Source organism: Lepidochelys kempii, chromosome 8 (assembly GCF_965140285.1).
Source record: "Lepidochelys kempii isolate rLepKem1 chromosome 8, rLepKem1.hap1, whole genome shotgun sequence".
Lineage (NCBI taxonomy): Eukaryota > Metazoa > Chordata > Testudines > Cheloniidae > Lepidochelys > Lepidochelys kempii.
The window spans coordinates 69,125,203-69,153,129 of record NC_136387.1 but is presented as its reverse complement, the minus strand read 5'-3'; the positions used below and the strand labels follow the sequence as shown (position 1 = coordinate 69,153,129).

General features: G+C 40.5%; 1 protein-coding gene across 1 annotated transcript in view; it reads right to left on the bottom strand.

Annotated features, from left to right (window-relative positions):
• Window positions 1-27,927, bottom strand: part of COL11A1 (collagen type XI alpha 1 chain) — a 233,551-nt gene that overhangs the window by 79,663 nt on the left and 125,961 nt on the right. Inside the window, exons 32-41 of the mRNA XM_073356872.2 lie at window positions 23,013-23,066; window positions 20,639-20,683; window positions 20,427-20,480; window positions 20,297-20,341; window positions 16,110-16,163; window positions 13,347-13,400; window positions 8,843-8,896; window positions 6,509-6,616; window positions 5,047-5,136; window positions 4,706-4,759 (exon numbers count right to left, since the gene is read on the bottom strand). Coding sequence (XP_073212973.1) covers window positions 4,706-4,759; window positions 5,047-5,136; window positions 6,509-6,616; window positions 8,843-8,896; window positions 13,347-13,400; window positions 16,110-16,163; window positions 20,297-20,341; window positions 20,427-20,480; window positions 20,639-20,683; window positions 23,013-23,066 — 612 coding nt within the window. The remainder of the gene's footprint in view (window positions 1-4,705; window positions 4,760-5,046; window positions 5,137-6,508; window positions 6,617-8,842; window positions 8,897-13,346; window positions 13,401-16,109; window positions 16,164-20,296; window positions 20,342-20,426; window positions 20,481-20,638; window positions 20,684-23,012; window positions 23,067-27,927) is intronic.

The window sequence follows — 27,927 nt, the reverse complement described above, 5'->3', positions numbered from 1 at the left end:
ACATTATTTCTGCATAGAATATGAGATGGGTGTGACTAATGTGATCCTATGTATGGTTTGGTTTTTGCAAAATATAAAAGTTAAAAGTTGTGTAGATCAGATTAGATTATTGTAATGGTCTCTTCTCCTCCTCCAGTTCTCTGTGCTTTCTCCAATTCTCCCTTCTTCACCTTTTCCACTCTTCCTTTCTCTTCTTTCATTCTGCTGCTTTATGTAATAGTCTCATTATCCTACCAAGCACACTTTTCTTCATTTTAATCCCCTTTGAAACCCATCTCCTTGAGCCCTCTCCTCCTTTCATTTGATCATGAATCATTCTTTTACCTTTTCCTCTATTGAATGGGTGTCTGAGGTTTTGTCTCGTATTTATCTTATGCACTGTAAGATCACTAATGAATGTGCCTTTATCTGTTTCTTTTTGTGAAGTGCCATGCAATATAAAGTACTTGTATACATATTTTGTCATAGTAACAATACTTTTTTCTTAATTAGCACATTTATTTAAAGTGAGCACCCTCATGACTGAAATTATTATCAGATAGAGGCAGATAGCACCAACTCTGGCAACATAACTAACTGGGTAGCCTATATCTGGCTGGTTCAGTATGTGACCTGGACATCCAATACCCAAATGACCTAATGAGGAATGACTGCCTGAGTTTCCAAAGAGCTTTCTCTCATCAGCATTCAGTATGCCTTGCAGCAGCCTGAAAGAGGGAGGAGGAACACCACCAAATAGAAGATAAAGAGAGCAGATTGAACAGTGGGGAAAAAAGAAGAAAACATCTTGCTATGGAGTATCCGTGCATCTTTCTCTTTTGTCCAGCTTACCATAAGCACAGCAATTAGCATGTAGTGTATTCTGAAATGGTCATTCACTGTGGAGTACTTGCAGCTGTACATACCTGCCAAACAGAGTTTATGATTCTGTATTTTCTAGCTATTTGGGAACAGACAGTGTTGGCAGGTGTGGCAAAGACCTCCACAGGGACTAATCCTCTTCCTATGTTCTATGGTGAGCGGGTATTCCACTTTTACTAATCCTCTCTGGAAAATGACTGACTGTGTGTTTAGCCCCTACTGCCTAAAATAGGTAGGGAATTATTTTAGGGCCATGTAATGCCAATGATCTGCCCCTGCAACTCCCACAGACAGCAGAGAGTTAAAGCTCTACGTCTCATTGTGGCCCTGAGATAAATACATGTGGCACCATGGTATCAGGTGCATCCTTACATCTTCTAACTACCAGCCAATTCCAAAATTCATAATTCATAATTACAGAGATACAAAATGAGTCTAATAAAGTTTAGGTCTTTCTCTGAGATTTGGTATATCTGTGGGTGGAGTTTGATTCTATTAGTGCTTCAGGTAGTCTCTGCCTTCCAGGCCAGGGATTACCCATCTGAAGGTCCGAGAAAGTAACTGAACCTTTGGCAAAGACTTCCTCCATATTCACCACTTCTATTACCTGCCTAGAACCTCCATTACATCATAATGTCTCTAGCAGCCATTTCAGATTGCTCAGATTATGATTGAAAATTTGGTAGTCAAAACTTTGAATTCTTTAAATAGTCTACCTACAAGGACTGAGTATATATTAGAAAAGGGTGAAATATTTGTAGTGAAATTAAATGGTGTGAATATAACCAGGAATTTAAATATTACTTATTGTGAGCAAGAGTTTTGTTTTACAGGGTGAATAGTGAGGTTCCTACTTTGGGGCTTTTTTGTTTCAGTTCCTTGAGGAATGTGCTTATAGAGCATGGTGGGAAGGAAAGAAGGAACTGAACATATCAAAAGCAAGCTAAAAATTAAAGTACTATCACACTACTTCTTAATGACATTCTAGCGGAAAGAATTAGTGCACAAAAATGTTACTGCAGCTCTTTCCCAAACCTAGGGATATCCCCAAACCAAAAGTTTTCAATTAGGAGTTCTTTATATGTTCTGTTTCTAAGCATTAAAACAAATATAAATTGTAGGAATATACATGAACTTTATTGTCAAAACATATTTACTTTCAGTTCCTCTATTACTTTTTCCCTTGCAGGAAGGGTTTGTGTCAATTTACTTTTCCACCTGGGCTCACCAAAGGAGAGAGAATTGCAATAAGCAGATAGTTGTCAAGACCTGCATGCTGCACATTTGAGCATAAGTGTACCAGCTTTTTGCATCTATAGAGTGCTCTTGCATAAAAATGACAGCAGAAAATTTGGTTATTAAAAAAGTCTGTATTCTATTTTTAATACCTTTCGTTTCAAAATTCCCAGGAACTACAGTGCAAGATGTGATGGAGAGATCAATAGCAGAAAGTAAAAGCCTAAACATAAAACAAACACTTGGGGATACAAAAAACTCTTGACCTTAGACTGGTCTTACAAAATTCTACAGGCCCTCATCTTTCTGATGAATGAGTAAAATGTCATTACAGTCAGAGAAAGGCAGGTAAATCTACTTTATGCCTAAATTTGTAATAAGTCTAATTGAAAAAAAAATCTTTATGGTAAATACCTAGGTCATAGTTAGATATAAACATGGTTTTAGAAAATGATTTTACACTGGTTTACATATTAGCCAGTCAAACCATATTTAGCACCAGATTCACTGTGTGTAGGCAGAGTTCTACAAGTTTCAAAGCCCAGTGTAAACAAGGTCATAATGTCAATTGTTGCTTTCAGTGATACAACAGTTTAATACTCATTAAGTAATTTTACTGTGCATCCCTGTTTTACAACAAACAACTATGAAATGATATTTATGTGTTACTCCTCCATTCCTCGCACAATCCAAATTTCCATGGATTTCAGTGGACAATTTGGAGATACAAGGAAAGCATGACTGGGTTCTGAAATTGGAATTCCATTTATATTGTTTACTGGCATTTTAATACATTCATCATCATTGTTCTCTGAACTTTTTTTAGGGTCTGTCACAGGACAGCTGCCCTTTATGGGAAGTTTGGGCCCAGTTTGCCTATGACTGCCTTATGAAGGTCCCAGGTGGCTGATTAGTAAACAAGCACCTGTAGCTAATGAAGGTTACCCAAGTTCAGTTACAGGGGAACTCCAAAGGGATACAGGAAGTGCCTGTGGAGAGGAGTTGACAGGACAGGCCTAAACAGGGATCCTGGAAGGTGATCTCTCTGGGGAACCCATGAGAATGGGGAGCCTGTAAGAAATGATCCTAGAGAGCGGAGACTCCTAGATGCAAGGCTGTAGCCAGTAGGTGTCCAAGAGGGCCTTGTTCTCAGCCACGGTTGAGGCTAGAGGCCTGTCCTGACATGGATCACTCACTGCCTCTGAAGAAGAGTCACAGTAGATGGACCTCCCCAGACCTGTGAATCCAGAGAAAGATCTTACTCTGGTAGGGGCAAGAGGCCTAATATCAGCGGTAGGGACTGAAACCAAGAAAACACCAGGGAAGAGGTAAGAACTGGGATCAAGGGTGGGAGGGTCAGCTGGACTAAGAATGACTTAATCCCCCAGTTGAAATGATGAGGTGAAAGCTCTGTTTATGTTCTATGCTAGGGGTTTTTTTTCTGTTGATAAATGATACCCTCCACAAGGAAGTGTCCTTTAGCATCTAATGGGTTGTTTGGACTTGTTGATAACTTGGGAGAGGAAAAAATCAGGTAAGGGCTCACCAATAACACTGCTCCAGCCTGCATTGGGGTGTGCTGGGTCAGCCTCGCATGACTGGTATTTCTACATTTTGTTTCTCTGCAAATTTAAGCTTTCACTGAAGAAAAGTAAATTTCTTCAATGAAAGGTCAGTTTCTTGGATGTGACAGCATTAATGCCTTTGTATATCTGGCTATTTAACACCTATGGTACTTATTTTAAATAATTTCTTCACAACAGAGATTAAAATGTGATGCATTCCTTAAAGCCTGTGATGTAAATTTAACTATCTGCTGAGTTCTGCAGACTGAGTGAAAAATCTCAACGGAATCTGCCAAAATAGTGTGCAGATGTTTCTTATTTCAGACAGTAACAAAAAATTGTACAATAGTTAAATGAGAGAAATAAATACACAGTAGGGGACGTATCCTTACAGTGTAGAAATGCCAGAAAACATGGGGTGCACGGAGGAGTTATCATTTACTAGTCTTTGCGGACTGCGATTTTCTCACAGTCTTATTTAACACTAAAAAAGAAAAATTGTACTTAACTTGTTAAGGTGAATGGAAATTCACACCTATCTTGGTATTATTGTTTAAGTGGTCAGACTGAAAAATCAGCATGACAGTAGTGAATATGATTCACAACAATGGCTTAAAACCTTTTAACAGCAAATTTAGATTCTGAATAGCACAGCAAAATCCATTAAAGTTATAGGGGTCAAACCTGTGGTGCACAGGAGTTACAGAAAGGGAATGTAACATCAGCCAGACTGGCCATTACATCACAGTTTGTGGCTTTTCCTTGGTAAGGATTTCTTTTTATGGCTGTTAATAACGAGTCTAGCTGGGCAATGCTAAGGAGCAAGTCAATTTTATACCTACTGATAGCAGCAGATTTCAGATATTTCGATACCTGTACATTCCTTATATATTTAGACTCATTTGTAGAAAATAACTATTGATTGATGTGAATGACAGAGCTTCCTTACTGTTTTACAATCTGTGTTGATGAAAACAAAACAGCATCTGAAGACTCAGAAAGGAGGTTATTTGTATTTCTCTAACACTGGTATGGTTACTTACAACTGGGCCAGGTGGGCCTTGTGGGCCTTCTCCTCCTTTCAGACCAGCTGGACCCTGAAAAAGGATAGAAGCATGTTGTTCCATTTGAAAAATTAAACAGTTTTTTTTTTATTTTGCAACATATTTAATATGAAGGATTTAAAAAGCAAGAAGACACTGCAGAATGAATTACCACCACTGAATGGATAGCCATTGGAATATAACCCATTTGGTGTTTTCCTATTACATTCATTTTCCAACACCGGGGAAAACTTCCTGTAATAAAAGCTTAATTCATTGTTCTCCAGGATACTATATAAACACTGTACCCACAGTTATCTATGATGGTGTTTATACTGTACCTGAGCTCCTGGAAGGCCTCTTTCTCCTGGGAACCCACGAAGACCTGGTGGTCCATCTTTTCCAGAGATACCTTGAGGGCCTGGGTCACCCTGTGAAAATGCAGAGGTTTCAAAAACTGCAAACATTAGTTACTAATTAGTAATGCTATGATTTTAGTCATGGAGGTGGCAGAAGTAACAGAGTCCGTGACTTCCAGTAATCTCTGTGACTTCAGCCTGCAGCGGTTGGGAGCTGCGGGGTACCCCTGCAACCTCTGGCGGCCCCTAGCACTCCAAGCTGCCACAGGCGGTGGGGGGACTCCCAAGCTCCTGGCTGGGGTGGGTGGTGGGGGCCCAGGAAGTTGCAGGTGGTGGGGAGACTCCACAGCTCCCTGGGGGAACCCCGAGCTTCCACTGACAGCCCCCAGAGCAGTGGGCAGTGGAGGTATCCCACAGCTCCTGGCTGCCGCAAGCAGTGGGGGAACCCTAGAGGTCCTGGCCTCTGCAGTTGGTGGGGGGACCCCTGGAACTGGGGTCAGCAGGGATACCCTACAGCCCCCAGCTGGTGGAGGTGACGGGGCCCCTGGAGCTCCTAACCACCACGCTGCTCCCTGCTGCAGGCAGTATGGGGACCTGCAGATCCCCATTTTGTCACAGATATTTTTAGTAAAAGTCAGGGACAGGTCACGGCTTCCATGAATTTTTCTTTATTATCCGAGATCTGTCTGTAACTTTTACTAAAAATATCCATGACAAAATTTTAGCCTTACTAATTAGCATACGTAAAATGAAACAGCAGACTCTGATTACAATCAATTACCCAAAAAAAGGACTGGCCAGCCAGCCAGCCAGCCAGCCAGCTATTCAAGTACTTTATGACCCTCATCACCATAGTATGTGAGCACAATAACATTACAACAAATTTTAAACAATAATATATATTAGTTATGGTATATAAACAAAAAGTTATTAAAATTATCATAGTTTCTTTAAAGAAACATTCATGGAGGAAGTTACTCTTATCTACAATGAATAACTGAATAAAGTCATGTACTATTTTCTTCATCAATGTAAATATTTTTTTCTAATTTAATTTCTCTTTCACCCAAAGAATAACTGAAATTCTACAATGTGGCCAGTGCTACACAGAGATATGTCCCTGAGTTCCAGTACAGATCTCCAACTTGACCTGAGCAGATAGGTTGTCTATGTACAATCTTCCACACTAAAAGGGAGGTTCTATGTAAACTGCTGGTCTTAAACAAATTAATGGCTATCCTTTTTCCCACTGAAATTAATAGAAAATCATCAGGTTGGAAGTGAGGCCCTTATGCCTTTGGTGAGTTGCTGAAGAGATCTTCCCTGGGGAAAAATGTGTCTGTCCCTATTTTATGCCATACTTTCTACAGTTATGAACAGTATCTTATTTTAAACATTTATCCCATCTATCTCCATGTGACACCTTCCAAAAGCCATGCCATACCTTAGCACCTTCTTTTCCTGCAGCTCCTGGGAGGCCTTGTTCACCTGGCGGGCCTGGAGGACCAGGGTGACCTCTTTCACCAATTGGGCCAGTCTCACCAGTAGGACCCTAGAACAGAAGTTAAACCTCAGTTCCCCTAATCAATTTAATTTTTGTTTGGTTGGCTTTTTGTGGACAACCTGTTCCCCACTTTTTCTCAATCCCCCTCCTACCCTCAATTGTTCCTAGGATCTGGGATGTCACCACAGTTGCCATTGGAAAATGTACAATCTGCACCTTCACCTGCAGACAACATTTGTTTACAGAATAGTTTAATACTTAAATAATAAAGCTCAAACCCTATTCTGGCAGCAGTGTGGTACATGTGTGAGGTTTCATGGGCTACAATTTTGGCCTTGCTTCTCAAGTGCTGAAGGCCTGAAACCCTTAGCATTTCTGATGCATGGGGGCGGGTTGGAGCGAGGACAAGAGATCTCGTACCCTCTACCTGCCATAGAGTACTATTCTGTAGTATCTTCCTGGAAAAATATGGAGGGGGTGGCTAGGCAGATCCACTGAAACGTCCCATGGAAAGAATGCAAGGGCCTCAGAAAGGCAGATGCAGGGATCAGAGACCTGATCCACCGGCTTCTGTTCACTTGTTGTATTTAAGTGGTGATGAGTTACAATACTGTATTCATGACAAGTGCTTTTGAGAAGAATGAAAGTTTGACAGACATCACCACATGGGTCTTTGGTTGCGTATTGGTGCTCAGTTCCAAAGTATAGTGAGAGAGAGAGAGCATCTCTGTGAATCAGTGTTGATTCTAAGGTAAGGGTGAGATTAGGCAGTAATAATAATTTTCAGAAGGGTTTTATAATTCTGATTGCTAAATATTGTAAGTACCATTTTAATTGATTCACAGTGTCACTTTGTACTAGATAATATCACATATGGTATAATTTATGCCCCAAGAAGTGCATTTTCTGTTAATATGGGTTGTGACGGTGGATGCTAACACTTAAGCAAGTGTGGAAAGATCCATATGGAAACCAAATGCAGGCAGTATCAGTCCTGGAAATAACAGTGGGCCCAGGGAATATTTGCCTATGACTGAATAGTTATCTTTGAAATTATGCAAAGGAGCAAAAATCACACTCAGTAAAACACATGCTGTTTTGATGCACTGAAGTGGTGGAACAGAAGAGAACTGTTGCATCAAACAGACTCAGATGCCACCAGTAATTAACTAGAGAGTACTTCAAAAAGGTCTGTTTCTAAAAGATTTGATTAAAGCTACGTAATTTGTATCTCTAATGGAACTTTCTGCCCTTCCCTCTCTGTGTTTTTGTAAAAAGAATCCCAAAACACAGTTTAGAAAGTAAAACCATTTTCTATAGAAACCTTGTGTCTTGGCAATATATGCTGTGAGATGTGTTAATACTAGATCTGGTTCTGGTCAATGAATAAATGGGGAATATATTATTCAGCAAATGTCACTAGTGGTGGTTATAAGATATATTCAACAATATCTCTACCTATTCGACCAGTCAATTACTGTGGAGGCCAATAGAAAATGCTATTTTTTTTAATGATTAACAAAGTTAAACCTCTGTAATTCCCTGCGTGAATTTAATATTCTTGCTAGAAAATCTCTCAAGTTGGGCCTTGGCTTTCTCTTTTATGGGGGCTCAGCGGCACATGGATAATGGGTTTCCTAAACCATGATGGAATTGCCCGTGGTAAGAGATACTTAAACTTTGCTTAAGAAGTCCAGCCCCTCTCCAGTTAGTATGCTTTGTTTTTCAGATTGGCAGTGCTGCGTTCTATTAACTTTGTCTCCAATTTTGCCTTTTCTAACCTCTTGTATGGCTATTGGTAAATAGGATAGGTGGTAAGGGAAAGGGCTAGTGTCATGAAGAGCACTTAAGTAACTATATAAGTATAATCAAATAAGATCACAAAGTAAACCTCAACCAAATACTGTAAAATAATTGAAATGCTTCACTCTCTCAATCTAAAATAATACAACACAATGTGTTATTTACTCTTTCTAAAAAGAGTTCAAAGTAAGAGGTCCTGTTCTTCATTCTTAACTCTTGGAGAACACCTACTTTGCACGCATTGAAATGACTACAGGTGATGAAATACAGTGGAGAATCAGGCCCAACGTCTTTGTTTTTTGTGGAGTTTGATTTTTGCTAAATTTGCTGTAAGTAATTGGGTACTGCTGGAGTTAACATGTCCATCAGTGTATATTATATACTCACGAACAATAGTTCTTTACATTAGCCATAAAACGATATTTAAACAGTGTTATCATACAGTTAGATATAACATTTAAAATGCTCTACCTGGGGTCCAACAACACCACCAGGGCCTGGGGGTCCAGTTTTGCCTTGAAAACCCTGTGAAATGAAATATATAATTCATAGTTATACATGGCAAGGTATAGATGAGCCAAATTCAAATCTGTGCTGAAGAGGTGAGAGAGAAGTTCCATGTTAGGGGTTCAGCTTCAAGAATACATACTAAGATATCTATTATTCCTGTGTATACCTACATGTGAAATTTTGAAAGCTCTGTCCTTTCCAATCATTCTCAGCTGTGCTTCTACAGAGCTATCATAAGCAATGCCAGTCACTTTTACAATTATCTCTCAGTAAAATTTATTAGGTGATTCTGAATACATGAGTGATACTGCTGAAACTCAGCTAAAAATACATATAGACACATAAATTATGAACTCAGCCAAGACAGACAAATGACTATGTAAAGAAAGGCACGGATGGAAGATTAAGGAGTATGGGAGAAGGTGATGTGGAAGAAACATAAAATCGAATGAAACACAGATCCGGAGAAGATGTGTGATTTTTTTTTCTATAGAGGTGGGAAAGGAGGGCTGCATAGGGAAAAAAGGAAATAGTGAGAATTTGAAATGATGAAGAAAATGGAAAGACGAATATAAGGTGAATGTCATTGGGACAGTCTTCCAGAAGACTGGCAAAATCTGCTGTTTCTAGTAAACAGCCATAGACTTCAGTTCAAAGGTAGTTGGCAAATTCTCTGGAATCCCCAATTTAGAGTACTGTCTGTCCAAGGGCTCAGTTGTGCCTTTAAGAAGTAATTCAGCATTGGAGGCGGTGTAGACTGGCTCAGCCTCAGGAGAATGAACTCACTGCCATACCATATGGAGTCCAAGATACCATCCCTTCAGACCGATATATATCTGCATCCTTCACCCCTGTGATGGGTGTTCAATCTGCACCAGCCCTGAAAGGGTTAAGGTGGCTCAGATAGGGCCAATTCACCTTGTAGGCAGCACCTGGGGGAGAGTCAGGCTGGATTTGTAAATTACTAATTGCTGAGAAAGCCCAGCTGGAAGAGAAGCTGGATAAGGTATCAAGCCAGGAAGTTTGCAGCAGAAAAGGGCTATGAGAAGAGAGTCTAGAGTTGCTATCTGGGGACAGAGAAGTGAGTAGGAGGAAAGCCAGGGAGATCAAAAGCCCTGGGATCCTATCCCTGAAGGAAGGGATTAAATTGCAGAGAAGAAAACCGGTGGAAAACAGAGTAGGAAGAAATCTAGAGAAAGAGCAGAAGAGGTTGAGACTTCAGACCTTGGCTGCAGATGATAGGGTCCCCCGGGCTGGAACCCAGAGTAGCGGGTGGCCCCAGGTTCCCCTACCAGTCACTGGGAAAATGGCATAGACCAGGATTTACAGAACATTACTTGAGACAGCACACAGGAAGATTGTCTGGTGGGACTTGGCTACCCCAGAAGGGAAAGACGCTATATGTAAGGGGACTGTTGCCCCCTTACTAACATTCAGTGGGGGTGTTTTGGTTGGCTAGCTCCCGGTACTAAAAGGGGAAGGGTCTATGGGAAACGAGGACCCTGAGGCTGATAGTCCCCAGGAACAATGGGGAGAGGCCAATGTTCCTGATCAGCCTGAATGACAGGGCGGGCAGGCTAATCAGAGAGTCAGGACGCCAGGGAGGTCCCTTCCTCCATGTGAGCTGGATTTGCCTGGGTCAGACAGAGTGGGGCCAAGCTAAGGAGAAAACAGGGGCCCAAGCTAAGCTGGGGAGCAGAGCTGTGCCGGATCCAGAGGGACCAGAAAAGCAGCCCAGAGAGAGCAGAACCTGTCCTGGGAGCAGAGCTGCAGCCCCAAAGCCAGAGGCACAACCCAGAGAGAGCAGACTTGCCCTGGGAGCAGAGCTGTAGCAACCAGAGCCAGAGGGGCCAGAAAAGCAGCCCATGAAGCAGGTCAGTGCTGGGAGCAGAGTCACAGAAGCAGCCTGCAGAGCAGACCTGTCCTGGGAGCAGAGCTGTAGCAACCAGAGGCAGAGGGGCCAGAGAAGCAGCCCAGGGAGCTGGAGGCAGAGCAGCAGCAGTGCCGAGACAGAGTGGCGGAGCTGGGGCTGGAGCAGTCCGGAGCTGGGTGTGGTGAGCAGCTGGGGAGACCAAGGGCAGCGGGCCCAGCTCAGGGAAGCACCTCAGCCAAGAGGCTCTGCAGGCCAGGCTTGGATCATAACCCCAACAGGGCAGGGGGGCGACACTAGGAAGAAGGGTCCTACCACTTAGAGCCTGAGAGCGTGTGGCCACCACCAGAGCATGTGTCCAACCCACAGCATCCCTGCAGCACAGCCAGGGCCTGAGAAGGAGGCCTGGGACTTACAAGGAACAGACTGTAAACTGCCCTGACATTCCAGAGACACTGTTTGTGATGTTCCCTGCCACAGAGCGGGCTGATGTGTTTCCTTTAACCTTTCCCATTTTTCCTTATCCTTTTTAAAATTAATTGTTGATTAAATAACTTGCATTTGCTTTAAATTGTATGTAATGATCAGTGGGTCAGAGACGTGCCCAGTGCAGAGAGAGTACCCCGGAGTGGGGACACCCTAGCCCCTGTCCTAGGTGACCACAGCAGGGTTGGGGGTCGAGCCCCCCAGGAATCCTGGGCCCAGCCTTGTCGGGGTTACAAGGACTCTGCCAGACAGGAGAGCGGAAGGGGAGTCCTCAAGGGCAGGGAGGCCACTGGGTAAAGGAAGTGGGAGCGAGGACTCAGATCCTTTCACTAGCCCACTTCACCGGGGTTGTGCAGAAGCCAGGAAAGTTCCCCACAATAACGGGACTATTCCCCTGCTTACATATAGTGACATAGCTAGAGGACTGAGTGGCAAAGAGAGAGCACCCTGAGTCCTAGAGAGCAAGAGGGGCCATGGGCAAGTGAGCAACAGAAGGGAGTGCTAGACCAGAGGAGCTGATTCCCAGACCCAGCTATGAGGAGGCGCTACAGGGGTGCCTGAACTCTGTTACAACCTATCTTCCTTTATCTTCACTACGTGCCTACATAAAGGCCAGGTACAATCTGAGCTCACATTAGTTACGAGCTTTGGACCCTAGTCAGCATTCCTTATGCAGATAAAATTATCACTGAAGTCAACAGGAGTTTTCCCTGTGTCAGGAGACAGAAAGGAGTGCTGAATTGGGTATATATTCAGTGAAAATGCCTTGAGAACATCTAGTGATTCCACCTCTGCAGAAGACAGATGTGTTTGAGCATATTTGGTAATTCTGTTTTTTCTCCTGTGCCATTAGCAAATCTGCTCTTGCAGTCTGGTCTGAGAACAAAAAAGTAAAGGAGGTTTGTGAAAGAAATAATGAGCATCAAAGGAGATCATAGCAACAGAGAATACTCATTCAGTATGGCCTGGATAACTGATGTGTGCATTCATCCCAGTCTCATGACAATAAAGCCCTTATACAATCCCATCATGTGTGCATATAAGCAAGCAGAGCATACTCTCATAATATTCTTGTGGCAGTTCATATGAAGGATGCTATATGAAGCTGATTTCAGAGTAACAGCCGTGTTAGTCTGTATTCGCAAAAAGAAAAAGAGGACTTGTGGCATCTTAGAGACTAACCAGTTTATTTGAGCATGAGCTCTCGTGAGCTACAGCTCACTTCATCGGATGCTCACGAGAGCTTATGCTCAAATAAACTGGTTAGTCTCTAAGGTGCCACAAGTCCTCCTTTTCTTTATGTGAAGCTGAGTGCACTGTAACAAATAAGGAAATTCTCATTCAGTAAGTAAGCTTTTTGTATTTTCCACATTTGTGGAGGTGAATAAAGAGCTCTGCAGCAGTGTCTGCTTAAGCAGCTGATGCATCCTGAGTAGTGAAATGATAAATCAATGGTATTTGGAGCTAAAGAAGTAATTGTAAATAATTTAGATCAAAATAATATTTTTTCATTAAAATTGCCAATTTTATTTCTTTAGATTTCAGTGGGATTGTATTTCATAATACAGCATGCAAAGAGTCCTTCTCCAATGTACATGTTCATAGAGATATCCTTCCAGTAAGGAAACCCAAACAATCCTTGTTTTGTTATATGGTTTTGTGTTTGGTTTTTGTCTTAATTGCTCTTGATTCTACTTTTCTAAATTGTTAGCTTTCAAGTTCCCTAGTGGGCTGGCACTAATACTTTTTCTGCCTTCTTACATGGCTCTCAGTGAGAGAGGCAAATATTATGTTGTTCCTCACATGTCTTCTTCAAAGCTGATAACCGAGTATTACGTTGCCTCACTATCTATTGTATACAACAACCAGAAATAATTTCACCCTTACCACATGGAGAAAAAATTAAGTTGTCTGACATCTGACCCCACTGAGTTTTAATGGAATTTTGCTTTCTATAGAAAAAGTTATGTACCAACAAAAAATTGCCTCTCACTTTTTCCTGCAATTTTCGGTATAAAGCAAGGGAATTATCTATTAACTGGCACTCTTTTCAAAGATCACAGTGAACTAAGCAGCAACAGCCTGAAATAGTAGTACCAATGTACTTACAGTCTCACCCCGCTGTCCTGGGTGCCCCGGCAAGCCATCTTTTCCAGGTGGCCCCTGAAATTGCAAGCAAAATAAGTCAGAGGTTTCTCAGTGATCTCTAGCTCTGAAAAGAGTATACAATTAGCCCTAATAATCTCTATGATCTTTTCAGACTTTCAGGCTAGCCTTCAGAAAAGCTTTACTGCTTTGATAGCAACTTGATACAATTTTAATACTTGATTTTTCTGCTGACTCCTTAATTCCTGTAAAATCATCTGGATGGTTCACGCATGTTCAAAATGGATGTCTAACATTTCAAAATTCAAAGTCCCTACTTTCTGTTCTCTATTATCCTGTACTTCACCCCCAAGTTAATGAAAACTGTTTTAAAGATAAGTGTCTGGTGAGTTGTGGCTATGGCACTGTTTAACATGGGGCAGCATCAAAAAGATTGCAAAATGAGTAAATAAATTGTGATTAAAAAAAATCACAGATCTGATTCTGCCACCCTGACTCCCACTGAGCACAGACTCCAAGGCAGCACCAATGGTCTAGACTGTGCTCCCAAGTTCCAGGCAAAAAAAGGGCATGAATTTTCTCTTCCTGCACAGACCTGGGTCAACTGAATTTGTGGCATCATTAGTCCCCCTCCTTCTCCTGGACCAGAGATGGGTTATGCATGTGGGGAGCAGAATCCCAATGGCCCTGCAAAAATAACCTCGGAAAGGTAACGTGGACTAAGACTGTTACCACTACCTTCCTGACAAAACTCCTTCCACAGTTAGAGATCTGAGAGTAGCCACAGCCATGGGAGTCCCTTGGAGCCATACTGCCAAGATTCAGTGAGGAGCGGGATGGGAAAGGTTTGGACTTCCCAGCAGGTATGGGAGCATGGAACCTCTGTGTGGGTCATCTCATCCTCCTGAGGATCCTCTTGGATCAATGTCTCTCATTACAGCAATAAGAAAATAGAAGTGGAACTCTACTTGACCTTCTCTGCTCTCCCATGGATTTTACCAGTATGGCTTATTCATTACAGTAGGACTACTCACAGGGAAAAATACTACAGAACAGAAGTATGAGACCATGGCAAATTAGGCCCTACATTTTTGAAAAGCTATGAACTAATCCTGGCCAGTCAGGAATACAGGACTAATCCCAAATTGTATCCAGTTTGTGCAATGTACTCCATTTGGTAAGTCTGCCAGTAGCAGACCATATTGTTTTATATTAATTTGAGAATTTTTTAGGCAGAAGGGAAAAGAGAGGAAGAGAGACCTCTAGTGGTGGCCAGTGTTTTCTGAAGATGGAGGAAAGAAATCGACAGACACATTAACTTCACACTACGCCCATTCTCTTAATATGCACAGTATACTAAGGCTTATCAGGATTGCTCTGTATAGTGAATATCACATACTCTCTAAAGCATGTTATTCAGACAAAGAGAAAGTCTGGTGCTACACTGACAACCAAGTACAACAGTAATATAGGACATGCACTACACTGAAACCAGTGTCCTCTGTATTAATCAGATTGCAGGATTATGATTTTGTTTCCCCATTATACTACTTTTCAACCTTTTTTTTTTGTTGTTGTTATTGTTCTTCTATTATCAGTACTGCCCGCTTTATATTTTGTTCTTTAAAATTGCTGGAAAATTTCAGTCCCCATTTTTACATTGGACCTTTATTGGCACCTGATAAAAATGCCATTAGGATTGCTAACCAGCTAATTCCAATAGAAGACTCTGGCATACCTATAATTCTAAACCTAAGATTCTTTTGATCTCAGAATATCAAAGCGTTTCCACAGATTTTTAGCTGTATGCTTGGATAACTTATTCAAAATAAATTCTATCGGGATCTGGAACAGAAAGTAATAGGGAGAGAGAAACTGTGTGTATCCTCAGTGTAGGTATCTTTAGGATGAGTTTTGAGGAGCTAATTATGGGAAGTGATTTCATGTAAATGACTTTTCTCCACTTCACACCAGTCCAGTTCATTTGTCTTCTGTGCATGCACTGGAATAGAGAGATTTTTTTAAGCCTTTCATCAAATGAGATATAAGGCTAGATCTGTTGCAAAAGTCTTGGATCACTAACATTTCAAGGTACAATGCAGGTACTTAGCCAAGATTCCTGTTACTTTTTTATAAACATGAATAAAATTTAATTTAAATGACAGGCCACAACAGCTCTAGAATGAGCTATGTGTAAGAAATCTGCATTTTTAAACAATATACAGTATATATGAGGTGGATGGATTTACATGACAGTTTTCAACGGCTAAAAATATTCTTAATCAATTTCCATTGTAACATACCCTAAATATGTATTTATATATTACAGAATAGAAAGCCTCTAAATATTTATATGGTAACACTTAGTGTGCCACATTTCTCATACATGATAGCTAAGATGCCTCTTCTCCCTTTCCTCTAAAATAACCTACTTTTAAAAGAATATTTACATCAGCAAAAGAGAGGGAACTTAGTTCTCCCCCCAGTGAATATCATACAAACTGCAACATTTACAAATAGAACAGACTTAGCCTTTACTTTGAATATCTGACTTCTTTGGGTTTATGTAACAGGCTTTACGGTACAAAAGCTTAAGGGAGGTTTTCCTGCTTGTAAGCTTCATGCATTGAGGGACAGATTTGATTAATTATAATACTGCCCAACACCTCAGATGCAAACTCTAACACACTTGTTCATACATTGACTTCAAAAATTTTCTCTACCAAATTTGCATAATTATTACATATACTTTTAAAAGATACTTACAGGAGGTCCCTTTGGTCCAGGGAATCCAACAGGTCCTTGAGGCCCTTGTGGTCCCTAATATGAAGATAAGCAAAAGGGTAAACTAAATACCAGATGCTATAATGTTGGACTGAAGAGTTTGCTTCAGTTATGTAACACAAACTCCATTGATAACAGCTGGACATGTAGATAAAGTGAGCTACATACTGCATGTGAATACTGTTAGCAGTTCAAAGTTCCACTAGAACACCCATGTGGAATATACCAAATGAGGGGACACAGATTAATAAGAAACAATGAATATTTTTCCATAAAGTTCACTTCCATTAAGAAATGTGCAATTATTCTTAACGTGGCTGCACTGCAGCCTTTTGTTCCTCATGTCAAAAGCTCATATTGGCAAGTTCTCACACTCAGCCAGGTACTGTCAAAATTTGTAGGTATTGTTGAAATTACTCCTGAATGGGAAGTATCTTAATTTCTATGTCTCTGAAGAAAAAAATTCTTGCAAGAAAAAACAAACAAACAGAGGAGCCATCTCTGAAAAGATTTTACTGTATGAGTATTTCTGGAAGTTTTAAAGTAGTAAAATAAACAAGTAGCCCACATGATGGCTAGTTTTAGAAGTTCTCATTGAAAATTAACCAAGACCTTGTCACTTCTACTGTAAGCATTTGCTGTTAATATGCTGAATGGGGCCTAGTATCAGATTATGTTAAGGCTCTGTCTGTGTTAGAGCACACACGATACAAAAAACAAAAAAAGGAGCATTCAGATCTTACTTTCTGTGGTCACAGAGCAAAAATGTGTACCCTAGTCATACAGTGCAAGACTTGTCCTGCTCTACCTGGTATATGATGTGTGGTTTTACTAAGACATCATGTGTCAAAATGTTAGAAATTTAAAGCAAAAGTCTGGAAAAGAAAGATAATTCATAAGGGATGGTGATGTTAGCTTTCAGCTCCTGTGATAAAGTCCTGGCTGTCTCAGAGTTCCTTAAACCTCATTCATTGCAGACTGGGACATCAGGAAATGCAGGCTTTGAGCCAAATTATGGCTGCCTCTCTTGCAGTGGGAGAAGTGTTATGTACGAGTGAGGGAAACGGTTGTTTGTTCAGTAGCAGGCAAGATTTGCCCCTAAGTGAATCTGAGTCCTATTTAAAACTTGATTTATCATTTATTAGTGAATGAAACTCAACCAAATGGTTTACCAGAAACTGTTCAAAATATACATTTTTATAAGATAATCATAGAATATCAGGGCTGGAAGAGACCTCAAGAGGTCATCTAGTCCAACCCCCTGCTTAAAGCAGGACCAATCCCCAACTAAATCATCCCAGTGAGGGCTTTGTCAAGCCTGACCTTAAAAACCTCAAAGGAAGGAGATAACACCACCTCCCTAGGTAATGCTTTCCAGTGTTTCACCACCCTCCTAGTGAAAAAGTTTTTCCTAACATCCACATATAGCACTATCCACATTTTCTAGAACAGTATCTATAAACTGTACTTGCAACTCCAACCCTCACCCCTAAGTATGCTCACTATGGTACATTCTTTGATTCAACTGTCTGCATCACACCCAGAAACAAAAAGGGCAAGGAGAGTAGCTTACAAAGCAGAAACTCTTAACAAAAATAGGGCAACATTTGAGGAAAAATATTAAAAGTGGCTCATCCACTGTCCAAAACATTAAATAAATTGGTCCCTCTCTGGAATATGGTTAGAAAAACACAACTCAATGGTTTATTTATTACTAGTAGCACTTTCTTGGCCATAAGTCCCTTTTCCCCTTTGATCCTCAAGCCATGAGGCTTTCTAATAAAAAGACATTTACATTTTTTTTATTCACAATATGAGTTGCAGATTTCAAGCCAGTAGGAGTATGTGAGAAGAATACTCTAGAATTCCAATATCACATTATTAAATGTACATTTCCTTCTGTCATTTGTTTTTAAAAGTTTTCTATAGAGGACAGATATTTAATATTTAAACGGCTAGCAGCTGAAATATTTCTAGCCAGTCAGAAATGGTCTTTTAAAGTTCCTCTCTTTTTTGGCTAACTCTCCCCTCTGTCATATGCCTCATTTTAGAGCACATGGCCAAAGTACACAACGGCCACTCTCAGATGAAAGGCTTGTGTGCTCCTGTGACACATTATACCTTTCAGCTACTCCATTCCTCTCCATTGACGCTTTTTCTGCTTCCCCTCAGATGTGCCCATTGTCTTCTACCTTCTTGCCCACTCCCTACAACACTGCTTCCTAACTCCACTCCCCTTGACTCTGCCTTCCAGTTCCTTCTGGAGCTCTGCTTTCCAGCTCTCTGCAGCTTTTCTCCAGGCTCCATGATGTGGAGAGATCTATAGTTTGGCCTGCTACTCCCACTCAACATTCCCCCCCTACTCCAATCAATCCTCTCTCCACCCCAGATTCCCACTCCACGTGTTCCACACCCCTAACTCCCACACACTTCCCACTTCACCCACCTCTTCTCTCTGCCTCTCCACTGTGGTTCATTCCTCACCTACCCCTGTTCCACTCAGCTCCCTACCTTTCACCTGACACCCAGCGGCTCCCTGCCTCCTCCATCACCACCATCTCCGGGTCCCCAACTGTCACTCCAAACCTCACCTCCTGCTCTGTCTTACCCCTACTCCAGTTACCATCCTTCAGCTCTGCTAGCAGCTCAGCTGCAGTCTGTGATTTCCTGTGATTTTTCATTAACTGAAAATCCCTGGAGTAGAATCTCACTCTGGGTGAGATTCTACTTCAGTGATTTTCAGTTAATGAAAAATCACAGGAAATCAATGAAAGTCTTCTTAAATAGAACCTATATTTTACATGTAGCTGTAATGCAATTTTCTGCATATGTTGAATGGTTTTCCACCAGAAGTGTTGGCATACTTTTTGTGAGCAGAGATTTGACTTTTAACTTTCATAGACATATACAGGCATGCACATTCCATTGTAGGAGGAGATGTTGATTAAAAACTGACATATTCTGTTTGCAATTATTAGGGAACATTCACTATATTTGGTTCAATGTTGGTTCCTGCAGACACTTAAACTGTGAGAGCTTGAGATGTCTATAAAACAGATTCTAAACAAAACACACTTCTACCGTCTCCTGATACTATTTCTATCATCCTCCCTTGGTCTCCAATCTTTAACTTTGCAGGCATTGTTGGCCATTACAGCTTTTCAGACTTCTCACACATTCCCAGCAAAGTTTGTTTGTTGTTGCTCTGCAACTGTTAGTGCATTCAGGTATCAATCTTGAACATGGAAATACTGTAGCAGATGATGTGGCTTCTCATAACATGGGACAAAGGTTGCTTAAGAAACTACAGCTTGAATACACTGGAATCAAACATTCTTGAGGTCAAAAGGGAAAAGTAATCTCAACTGGGAACTCAGCTGTTGGTTTTGTTTTGTTTTTTAAAGGATACCATTCATGTGCTCTATATGGCTGTGTAAAAATAAGCCACAAATATGGTTGCGTGAAAATTGAGATGAAACAAAATGTAGTCATCCAAACTTTAGCCTCACCAAGTAACCCAGTTAAAGGGAAGATTCACTTATCTGTAGGAGTTAAATTGCTTGTTCTGTGATTACAAATCCATTTTATATTTTTTCTATGTGCTACTGTATAGTTTATAGACTCTATTTGATTGTGTATTGATTCAAATTTAATATCATGCGGTGGATTCTATTTTACCCAGCAGCAGGAGTTCTCAAGCGTGTGATTAGGTGATTAGGACAAAAGAATCAGCTGGTGTCAATATATTAGCTTTTAGAGGCATTGAGTACTTTAAAAAACCCATCTTCTAACAGCAACTCTGCTGAACAGGGCATTTTTATTAATAGTGAGAATCTCATAAAGCTGAGAAATGTAATTTGGTTTGTTTGGATATGCACCCAAAAGTCTGGATGGCGATCCCAACCTCATCCCAATAATCCCAATTTCTTAGGTATGCCAAACTGGGTGTCTGAGAGAAAAAGCAAGACTTCAAGGCTTCCTGCTTCTAGCTGAGCAGGAAGGAGAGCACTGTAAGGAAGTCCACCCTTGAGGTACAATATGACAGTGCAATTGCTTCACATCCTAGCCAGAGAAGTGCAAAGACATAAGAAAGCGGGGAGAGAGGAGAAAGAGAGCAAAAAAAGAGATGCAGGAAATAAAATGAGGAGAAAAAGCTATTCCAGACCTACCCTTTCACCTGGTGGGCCGGGAGGGCCATCACTGCCTGCAGTGCCCTAGAAAATAAGAACAATTTGTTCAAAGGTGAAGCCTAATTTTCTTTGAGAAATAGTTTTGCAGCAAATAGCATCTGACAATTACCTTAGGGCCTGGTTTTCCTGTGGGACCTCGTGGGCCTCTTGATCCCCGTGGACCCTGTGAATTTGAGATACAGATACAAATGATGATGGTCATACAGGACAGTGTGTCAGAGTCAGTCATGCATTTTTACAGTAGGTGTAAAACATCACAGAGGTGGCAATCACTAAGGGAATGCAAGTAATGGTTTTAAACAAACAAAATAAAATACATACCGTTGGCCCTCGCTGTCCCCTGGGACCTGGTTTGCCATGTAAACCCTGCCAATGAAAGTTCAAATAAATCATCTTAGCATGTGGCATTTGACTGGGAATGAAAGTTTTGCTGTTGCTACAAGGCAATGTGCAGCTCTCCTAGGACTAAATGTTCTTTTATATCTTATCTGCTATGCATTTTAATTTAAAGAAACAGGTTTTTACTAAAATTGACCATCTTGCTGAAATCACTGTGCATGCAGCTTTATTCATTAGCTTCTACGTGTTAGGGCTAGATTCTGCCCTTGGCACCAGAGCCCATTAATGTTGCTGCATGGCCCATTCACAGCCAATGGAGTCCCTGAGAGCGATTCTGGATCAGCCAGAATTTCTCCTTGGAGCTCCCTTGCAGCAAGCCCACTGCACCATCCCGGGAGATGGTACATCACACTCCCTCTGGACAGCTCCACTGGCTAAGAAGGGAAATTGCTTTGTAGGAAGGAGCAGGGACCATACTGCATAGCTCTTGCACAGAGCCAGCATCTTTGCCCTTAATATGTAGCTCCAATATGTCTTTCATATGGAGAATCTATAGATCCCTTTCCTGAGGTGGACTTTACGCTAGGATTGTAATGGATTCTAATGTGAAGAAGCTTTTAATTCAAGGAGCCATATTCTCCTGATAGAAAAAAGAAACACAGTGACTGTTACATGTTAAAATCTAACCAGTGGAAATGGGATCTTCATATGAAGTTCTCATTTTAAAAAGAATTACATGCATATTCTCACTGTTTTGTCATCACACAAGAGAATACTATTTTAGTACTATAATATTACTCAGGTTGTAAGCTCTTTGGGTATGTCTACACAGGAAAGAAAAACCCCACGTCTGGTCCAGGCCAGCTGACTCACGCTTGTGGGACTTGGGCTACCGGGCTGTTTCACTGCTGTGTAGACTTCTGGGCTTGGGCTGGAGCCTAGGATCTGGGACCCTATGAGGTGGGAGGGTCCCAGAGCCCAGACTTCAGCCCATTCTCAGAAGTCTACACAGCGGTGAAATAGCCCTGCAGCCTGGACCTCACAAGCCTGAGTCAGCTGGCACAGGACAGCCACGGGTGTCTAGTTGCTTGGTAGACATACTCTTGGAGGCAGGGACTGTCTTTTCATTCTGTGTACTGTGTTTACCACAATAGATTCCTGATCCATGGTTAGGTCTTTAGACTATACTACTCTTGATACTACCTGTAACAGATAAAAGCCAGTTACGCTGGCCCAATTCAGAAGTCCGTGGTTAAATGCCTGGCTGAATTGAGGCTTTTCTTGACATCTAATAACTTTATATTTTCATATTTTAAAGTGTGTTCTTATGCATGTTGCAGCTTCAGGTTTCCTAATTTAGCCTCCTGATTGATGGTTCAGAACAATGATTTTTAATACTGCTTTATCCAAAAAATAGGGTCTGAATGGTTGGGTTTTTTTTGTTTGTTTGTTTGTTTTAACATTCCTTGTTGGTCTCTGTAAAAAAAAGAACTGCCTTCAGCTCGGCTAAAACCATTCTTAAAAAAAAAAGCAAACTCAAAATACAATTATTTCTCAAAAATGTAATATTTAAAGTGGTGAATCTGTGCTTTTGATTCCTTGCTGCTAAATAAAATTGATTGGTAGGCACAGTAATCATATACCTTACTTCAATCTGACTTAACGTCACACTGAGTTGTCATCTATGAGTTCCAAGTCATCCTTTCACTTCTGATAATTTTATCAGCTTTCTAACAACACGATCAGCCACATCTAGTTGAGCTTTACAGGCAGCAGTGCAGTGACCTTCTTTTTAATGCCCCCCCCCCTTTTTTTTTTTATTGTGGTTGGAGATGCTGCATATTAGCTTCTCCCCATGTGCTTCAAATAAACAAAGCAGCAAAAGCTGACATTTTACTTCCACTTGATAAATATATGTTCTTCATCCTGCTTGCTATAGTCTGATGAATCAGAATGCATAGAAAATCCAAGTTAAATTGCATGGTATTTAGATAATTCACAAGATAGGAAAATAGTCCTTGCCAGTGATCTAGCTAGTCCACTTTCAATATGAGCCATTTCAGAAGAAGATGAAAAACACTCCCTAATGGACAATTATTGAATAAGCTACCTGGTGAGAGAACTTCTTTCTATCCCAAATACTGAGTGGTTGCGTTAATGCCCTGAAGCATGAGGATTTATGTCTCATGCAGTTTGATACTATTTAATATATCTTTGGATGTTCAGTCTTATCCAGATAAAGGCCCAATGCTATAATACCTCAATGTTCTCTTGAAGCTTCTTGTCTTTATATATTTTAGCAGAGAGTTCCACAGGCTAATTAAGCATTGTGTTTTTTTAAAAAAGTATATCATACCCTTGCACCTTTCTCTCCATTGGCACCTGGGAATCCTGGAAAACCAGTGGAGCCCTGTATGAGAAATGGATGCAAATATCATCAAATATCTGTCACACCACCACCATACATCCGGTACTTAATCTAGAATTAAAACACATCACCAAATTGATGCAAAACATACATTACAATTAGATCAATGGAAATAGTTTTTAAAGCTGTCAGCTCTGGTGAATATCTAAAAATTAACTTACCATAACGCCTCAAGTCCTGAATGCATTAAAAACATCAACATATGTCACAACATTATTTTTCATGAACATCAATAAGAAACTGTTTGACAATTTTTTTCCAATTTTAGTTAACAGTCGGAAAGAAAAGTTCATTAACCACCACTAGAAATGATTTTATTAAATCATGACCAAGAGAAATGAATCTTGGGAACTTGCCTCTGCTGAATCAGAGTGGCAGAACTAAAATTCTTTTCTTAATGAAGTATCAGTGTCGCACAGAGCATTCTTGTGGGCCTTATTGCTCTTCTGGTCAGCTATTTAAGAGGGCTGATTTGCACTTTTGTTTTCAAGTGGCTGTTACTGTGTGTTCACATTCACATTTCAGAGACACATTATGACTAACATTAAAAACTCCAGTTCTGTTCAAGTTAGGTAACTCAGTAGAAAACATCTGTTTTAGCAGAATTCTCTTTACAGAGGTCTATATAACCCAGCACTGATGGTCTGTGTGGCTATGCAGTGGGATTGCATAGAGCCTAGAACATAACTTGGGCTTCAGGAAAGAGTCTTGAATCTGGGATGATACTGCTTGCTAAACCCTACCCACACCTTTTCCCCATCTCACCCTCACAAAGCCCACCATGCCTTCTGACTTCAATAGCAGTTGTATATATGTATTTATTTTAAGAATAGGTCCTACTATTTATTATGAATAGGTCCTACACCTCCTCTCTCATATATTTTCAGACACTCACATCTATATTAAAATATATATAACACCCCAACAAACTCTCAGATCAACTTTAACACTGGTGGGTCTCTGCCAGGATTAGACAGTGTGCAGTTAGTAAAAAGCCCTGAGTTTCCTAGTCAGAAGAAATACTTTTGATGAGATAACCAGTCATGCTTTTCACTTACATGGAGACCATACCTTTATCAACCCTGATCAGCAGGGATATTTTTCAAGGGAACAAGAGCTTCTCAAAAGAGCTTCTTGCTAAGTGATGCCCCCCTCTTATCTTTCAAATGAAAATGATACTTCTGTTCCAGTGTTATGATAAACGTTGACAAACTTCCTCACTTTATTCATAAAAAGGTGGCCATTGGACACTCACATGCAGTTACTCTATGAAACAGTGTACACATAACAAATTTGGAGGTTATACGCTCTTGTGGTGCATGAAATTTAGACAAGCTAATGGATGCTCACAGTAATTAACCATTAACCCTGGCCCTATGAAGAGTTCACTGTGAAGGAAGAACCTAATATTCTACGGTTTACAGAGAGAACTTAGAAAATGTGCTGACCATCAGGAAAATATTTGTTAAACTTAGCTAATGAGCTATAAATGTCACCATTCCCTCCACCACAACAAAATGGTTACAAGGAGAACTGACATGAGTCAACAAATACAGCTGTTTCCAGGAATTATTCCTTTCTCCCCACTCAATGTAATCCTTTACCCTTTCTACTTCTGTCATACCATTCTGAAGGATAGTGCTGGCTTGTCAGCTGCCAGTGCACTGATTTGCTAAGGAGATGACCTGGGGTTAGAAAAGACCATTGACTTGACACAACTTACTTTCAAGTTACAGGAGATTAAAAATCACAGGTTTGGTTTGGCCTGTCATAGGGTAGTACTGGCCATATTCCGCTCAGTTCCCTGCTGCGATAACTCATCCATCTTTGTATGCACAACATAAGTGTTTTTTTTTTTTATTATTGGTTTAGCAACAGGTAAACAGCTAGCTACAATGTAAATGGCCAGACTGTAAGAAATAACTTCTCCATTTTCTTTATAGCATCAACTAAAATTCTTTTCTGGTTTTGTTTAAGTTCTTTATGGTTTCCTTTTAATATACCTTATTTATAACAAGGCGTTCCATTTATCCACTAAGTTGTCTTTGGGGGGTCAGGCCGCCCCAGTGCTGATGATTTTACATGAACAGAGAAAGAAGGAATTTCTTGTTTGAATTGTTTTCACCAGTTGTGATTCAGTGTATAAAAGCTAAAGAAAGTCTAATTTGGTACGAGGCCCCAAGTGTGTCCTTAAAACTGTGTGTTATAGTACCAGAGAGAAAAACTGTTCAGACATTAGTATGAAAGGCTTAGCTATAAATATTTAATATATACAGTATTCTCAGAACTTCCTGCAATCAAGCTGATGAGGACTAGATTTGAGAAAAATATAGTGAAATTATCTTATAATGGTGCCTGTGCCTAAGAACAGCACACAGAAGCAAATTCATACAAGGCAAATAAGTGGCAGAAAAAAGTCACCTTGAACCAGCTACTGACTATTGGGGCAGGACTTCTTATTTCCTTTAGACAACCATTATAGATTATATGCACCTTTGATTCTGTCAACCTTTTCAATGTTGATTTCAACAGGACTGTGGGTAGAAAAACATGCTACCGAACATGAGTAAGGGTGGCCAAACAACAGGCCCTGAGTGACTTGATGCATTGTAGCAGTCAAAACCCTTTCTAATCTGGTTGCCTAAACTTCATGGAATAGCCAACAGTGAGTATAGTTTGAATTAATTTCAGTTTTAACTTAACTTAATTTAACTTAACGAAATTCCCAGTGACATCTATATTGGAAAATATCCACCAATTTTCTTTGAAGTGTTCGTCTTTTTTGTTCTTAATACTGAATAATGTAAAACCTCTTTGATCTTAGACATGTCAAAAGAGAACAAAAAAGAACACTGAAATCTCTGACATTTAGGTTAAAAGGCAGAAGCAAGAAAGGATCTCTTTATCAAGAGTATTCACCTTGAGAAACACTTTCCTTAGACTGCTAGGGTCTATTTCATTCACACAGAGTATTCAGTGAATAAATACTCTTAAGAGAGGTTACTTAGCAGAAATATAGGGCCAAATTGTAGGCTACAGATATAAAAAAAATATTTCAGTTAGTTATCCAGAAAGTATTATCTCTGTCCAAAATCACCAGTTCAAATTTGGAAGTAAGAATAGATCCCAGAATTTAGACTAGAGCAGCGGTTTTCAAACTGTGGGGTGGATCTCCCAAGGGAGGCGTGGGAATGTGTCACGGGAGGCCTGAGTTGTGTGCTTTTTTTTTTTTTTAAAGAGCTCTGGCTGTCAATCCCAGGTGGTTGAGGCTCATATAGAAGGACCATGGGTGGTGATATATGTACTTGTGGGTGGTGGAGGTGGTGGTAGTGAGGGGGTAAACTGCTACAGACACAAAAAAGGGGGGCTGATCAAATAAGTTTGAGAACAACTGGACTAGAGGAAAGCTCAATATTTTATTGAGATGACATTCAGTCCTGCTAAAGGGGTAAGAGTTTTTCATTTATTGTACTATGCATTCTTAGCTGGGCTCATCTTTGACACACTCTGAAGGTAAGATGTAGAGAGGGACTTTCACAGACAACAGGAAATGTCCCTAACATTTTTAACGTTCCCCCCAAAATTATTTTTAATAGGTCTTTCTAGCAGTTGCTTAATCTACACTGAGCCACTTCTCAAAACTACATTAAACTGATCCTTTTAAAATGTAATTTACCATTATTAAGTCTTTATAAATAATTTAGAAACAGAACCAGCTAACACAGATATTTTCTAGGGACAACAGAGTCAAAATGATACTTGAAGGAGGGACAACTGCAAAAAAAACAAACAAAATAGGGAATTGTGGACAGAAGGTAGGGGACTAACACAGGACAAAGAACAAAGCTAAGCATTCTGGTTATATGAATGTCAAGCAACAGACATCAGTCACCCTCTTAACACAAGCAAAGGAAAAATATGGAGAAAACTGTGAAAGACAATATTGTAAGAGTCCATCTCCTATCTTTCATGGTCACACACTTGGAAGTGTGTTGGAGATGTTAAGACGGCTCTTTCTGTAGTTAGTAGAAGATGGCAAAAACATAGCAGTGACAGTCTAAGGTCTATATCTGGGTCCTCAGACCATATTGCAAATTCCCATGGACATCAGCTTGAGTTCTGGGGGCAACATATGGCTTTAAGTCTTAAAGAGGCAGGAGTATCAGCAGTTGGCTCTTTTTCACTAGTCCATGATGTGTATAATAGTATATTGCTGGCACAGGTATATAATGCAAGTAAGATTGGCAGGGGCTTAAAAGTTGTATAGTTGAGGGAAGGGGAAGTAGTGGTCTAAAATGAACAACTGCAATGGACCTAACACATTTTTTGACATAAATTAAATCATCATGGTCAGGAAAAACAGAGTGAGAAACAACTCAGGGTTTGGATGCTCATAGACTCATAGATATTAAGGTCAGAAGGGAACATTATGATCATCTAGTCTGACCTCCTGCACAATGCAGGCCACAGAATCTCACACACCCACTCCTGCAATAAACCTCTCACCTGTGTCTGAGCTACTGAAGTCCTCAAATCATGGTTTAAAGACTTCAAGGTGCAGAGAATCTTCCAGCATGTGACCCATGCCCCATGCTACAAAGGAAGGCAAAAAAACCCCAGGGCCTCTTCCAATCTGCCCTGGAGGAAAATTCCTTCCTGACCTCAAATATGGCGATCAGCTGAACCCTGAGCATGTGGGCAAGATTCACCAGCCAGATACCCAGGAAAGAATTCTCTGTAGTAACTCAGATCCCACCCCATCTAACATCCCATCACATGTCCTCCTTCCTTAAATATATAACTAATAGAACAGCTGCCGTTGTGGTTCATTTGTACACAGCAA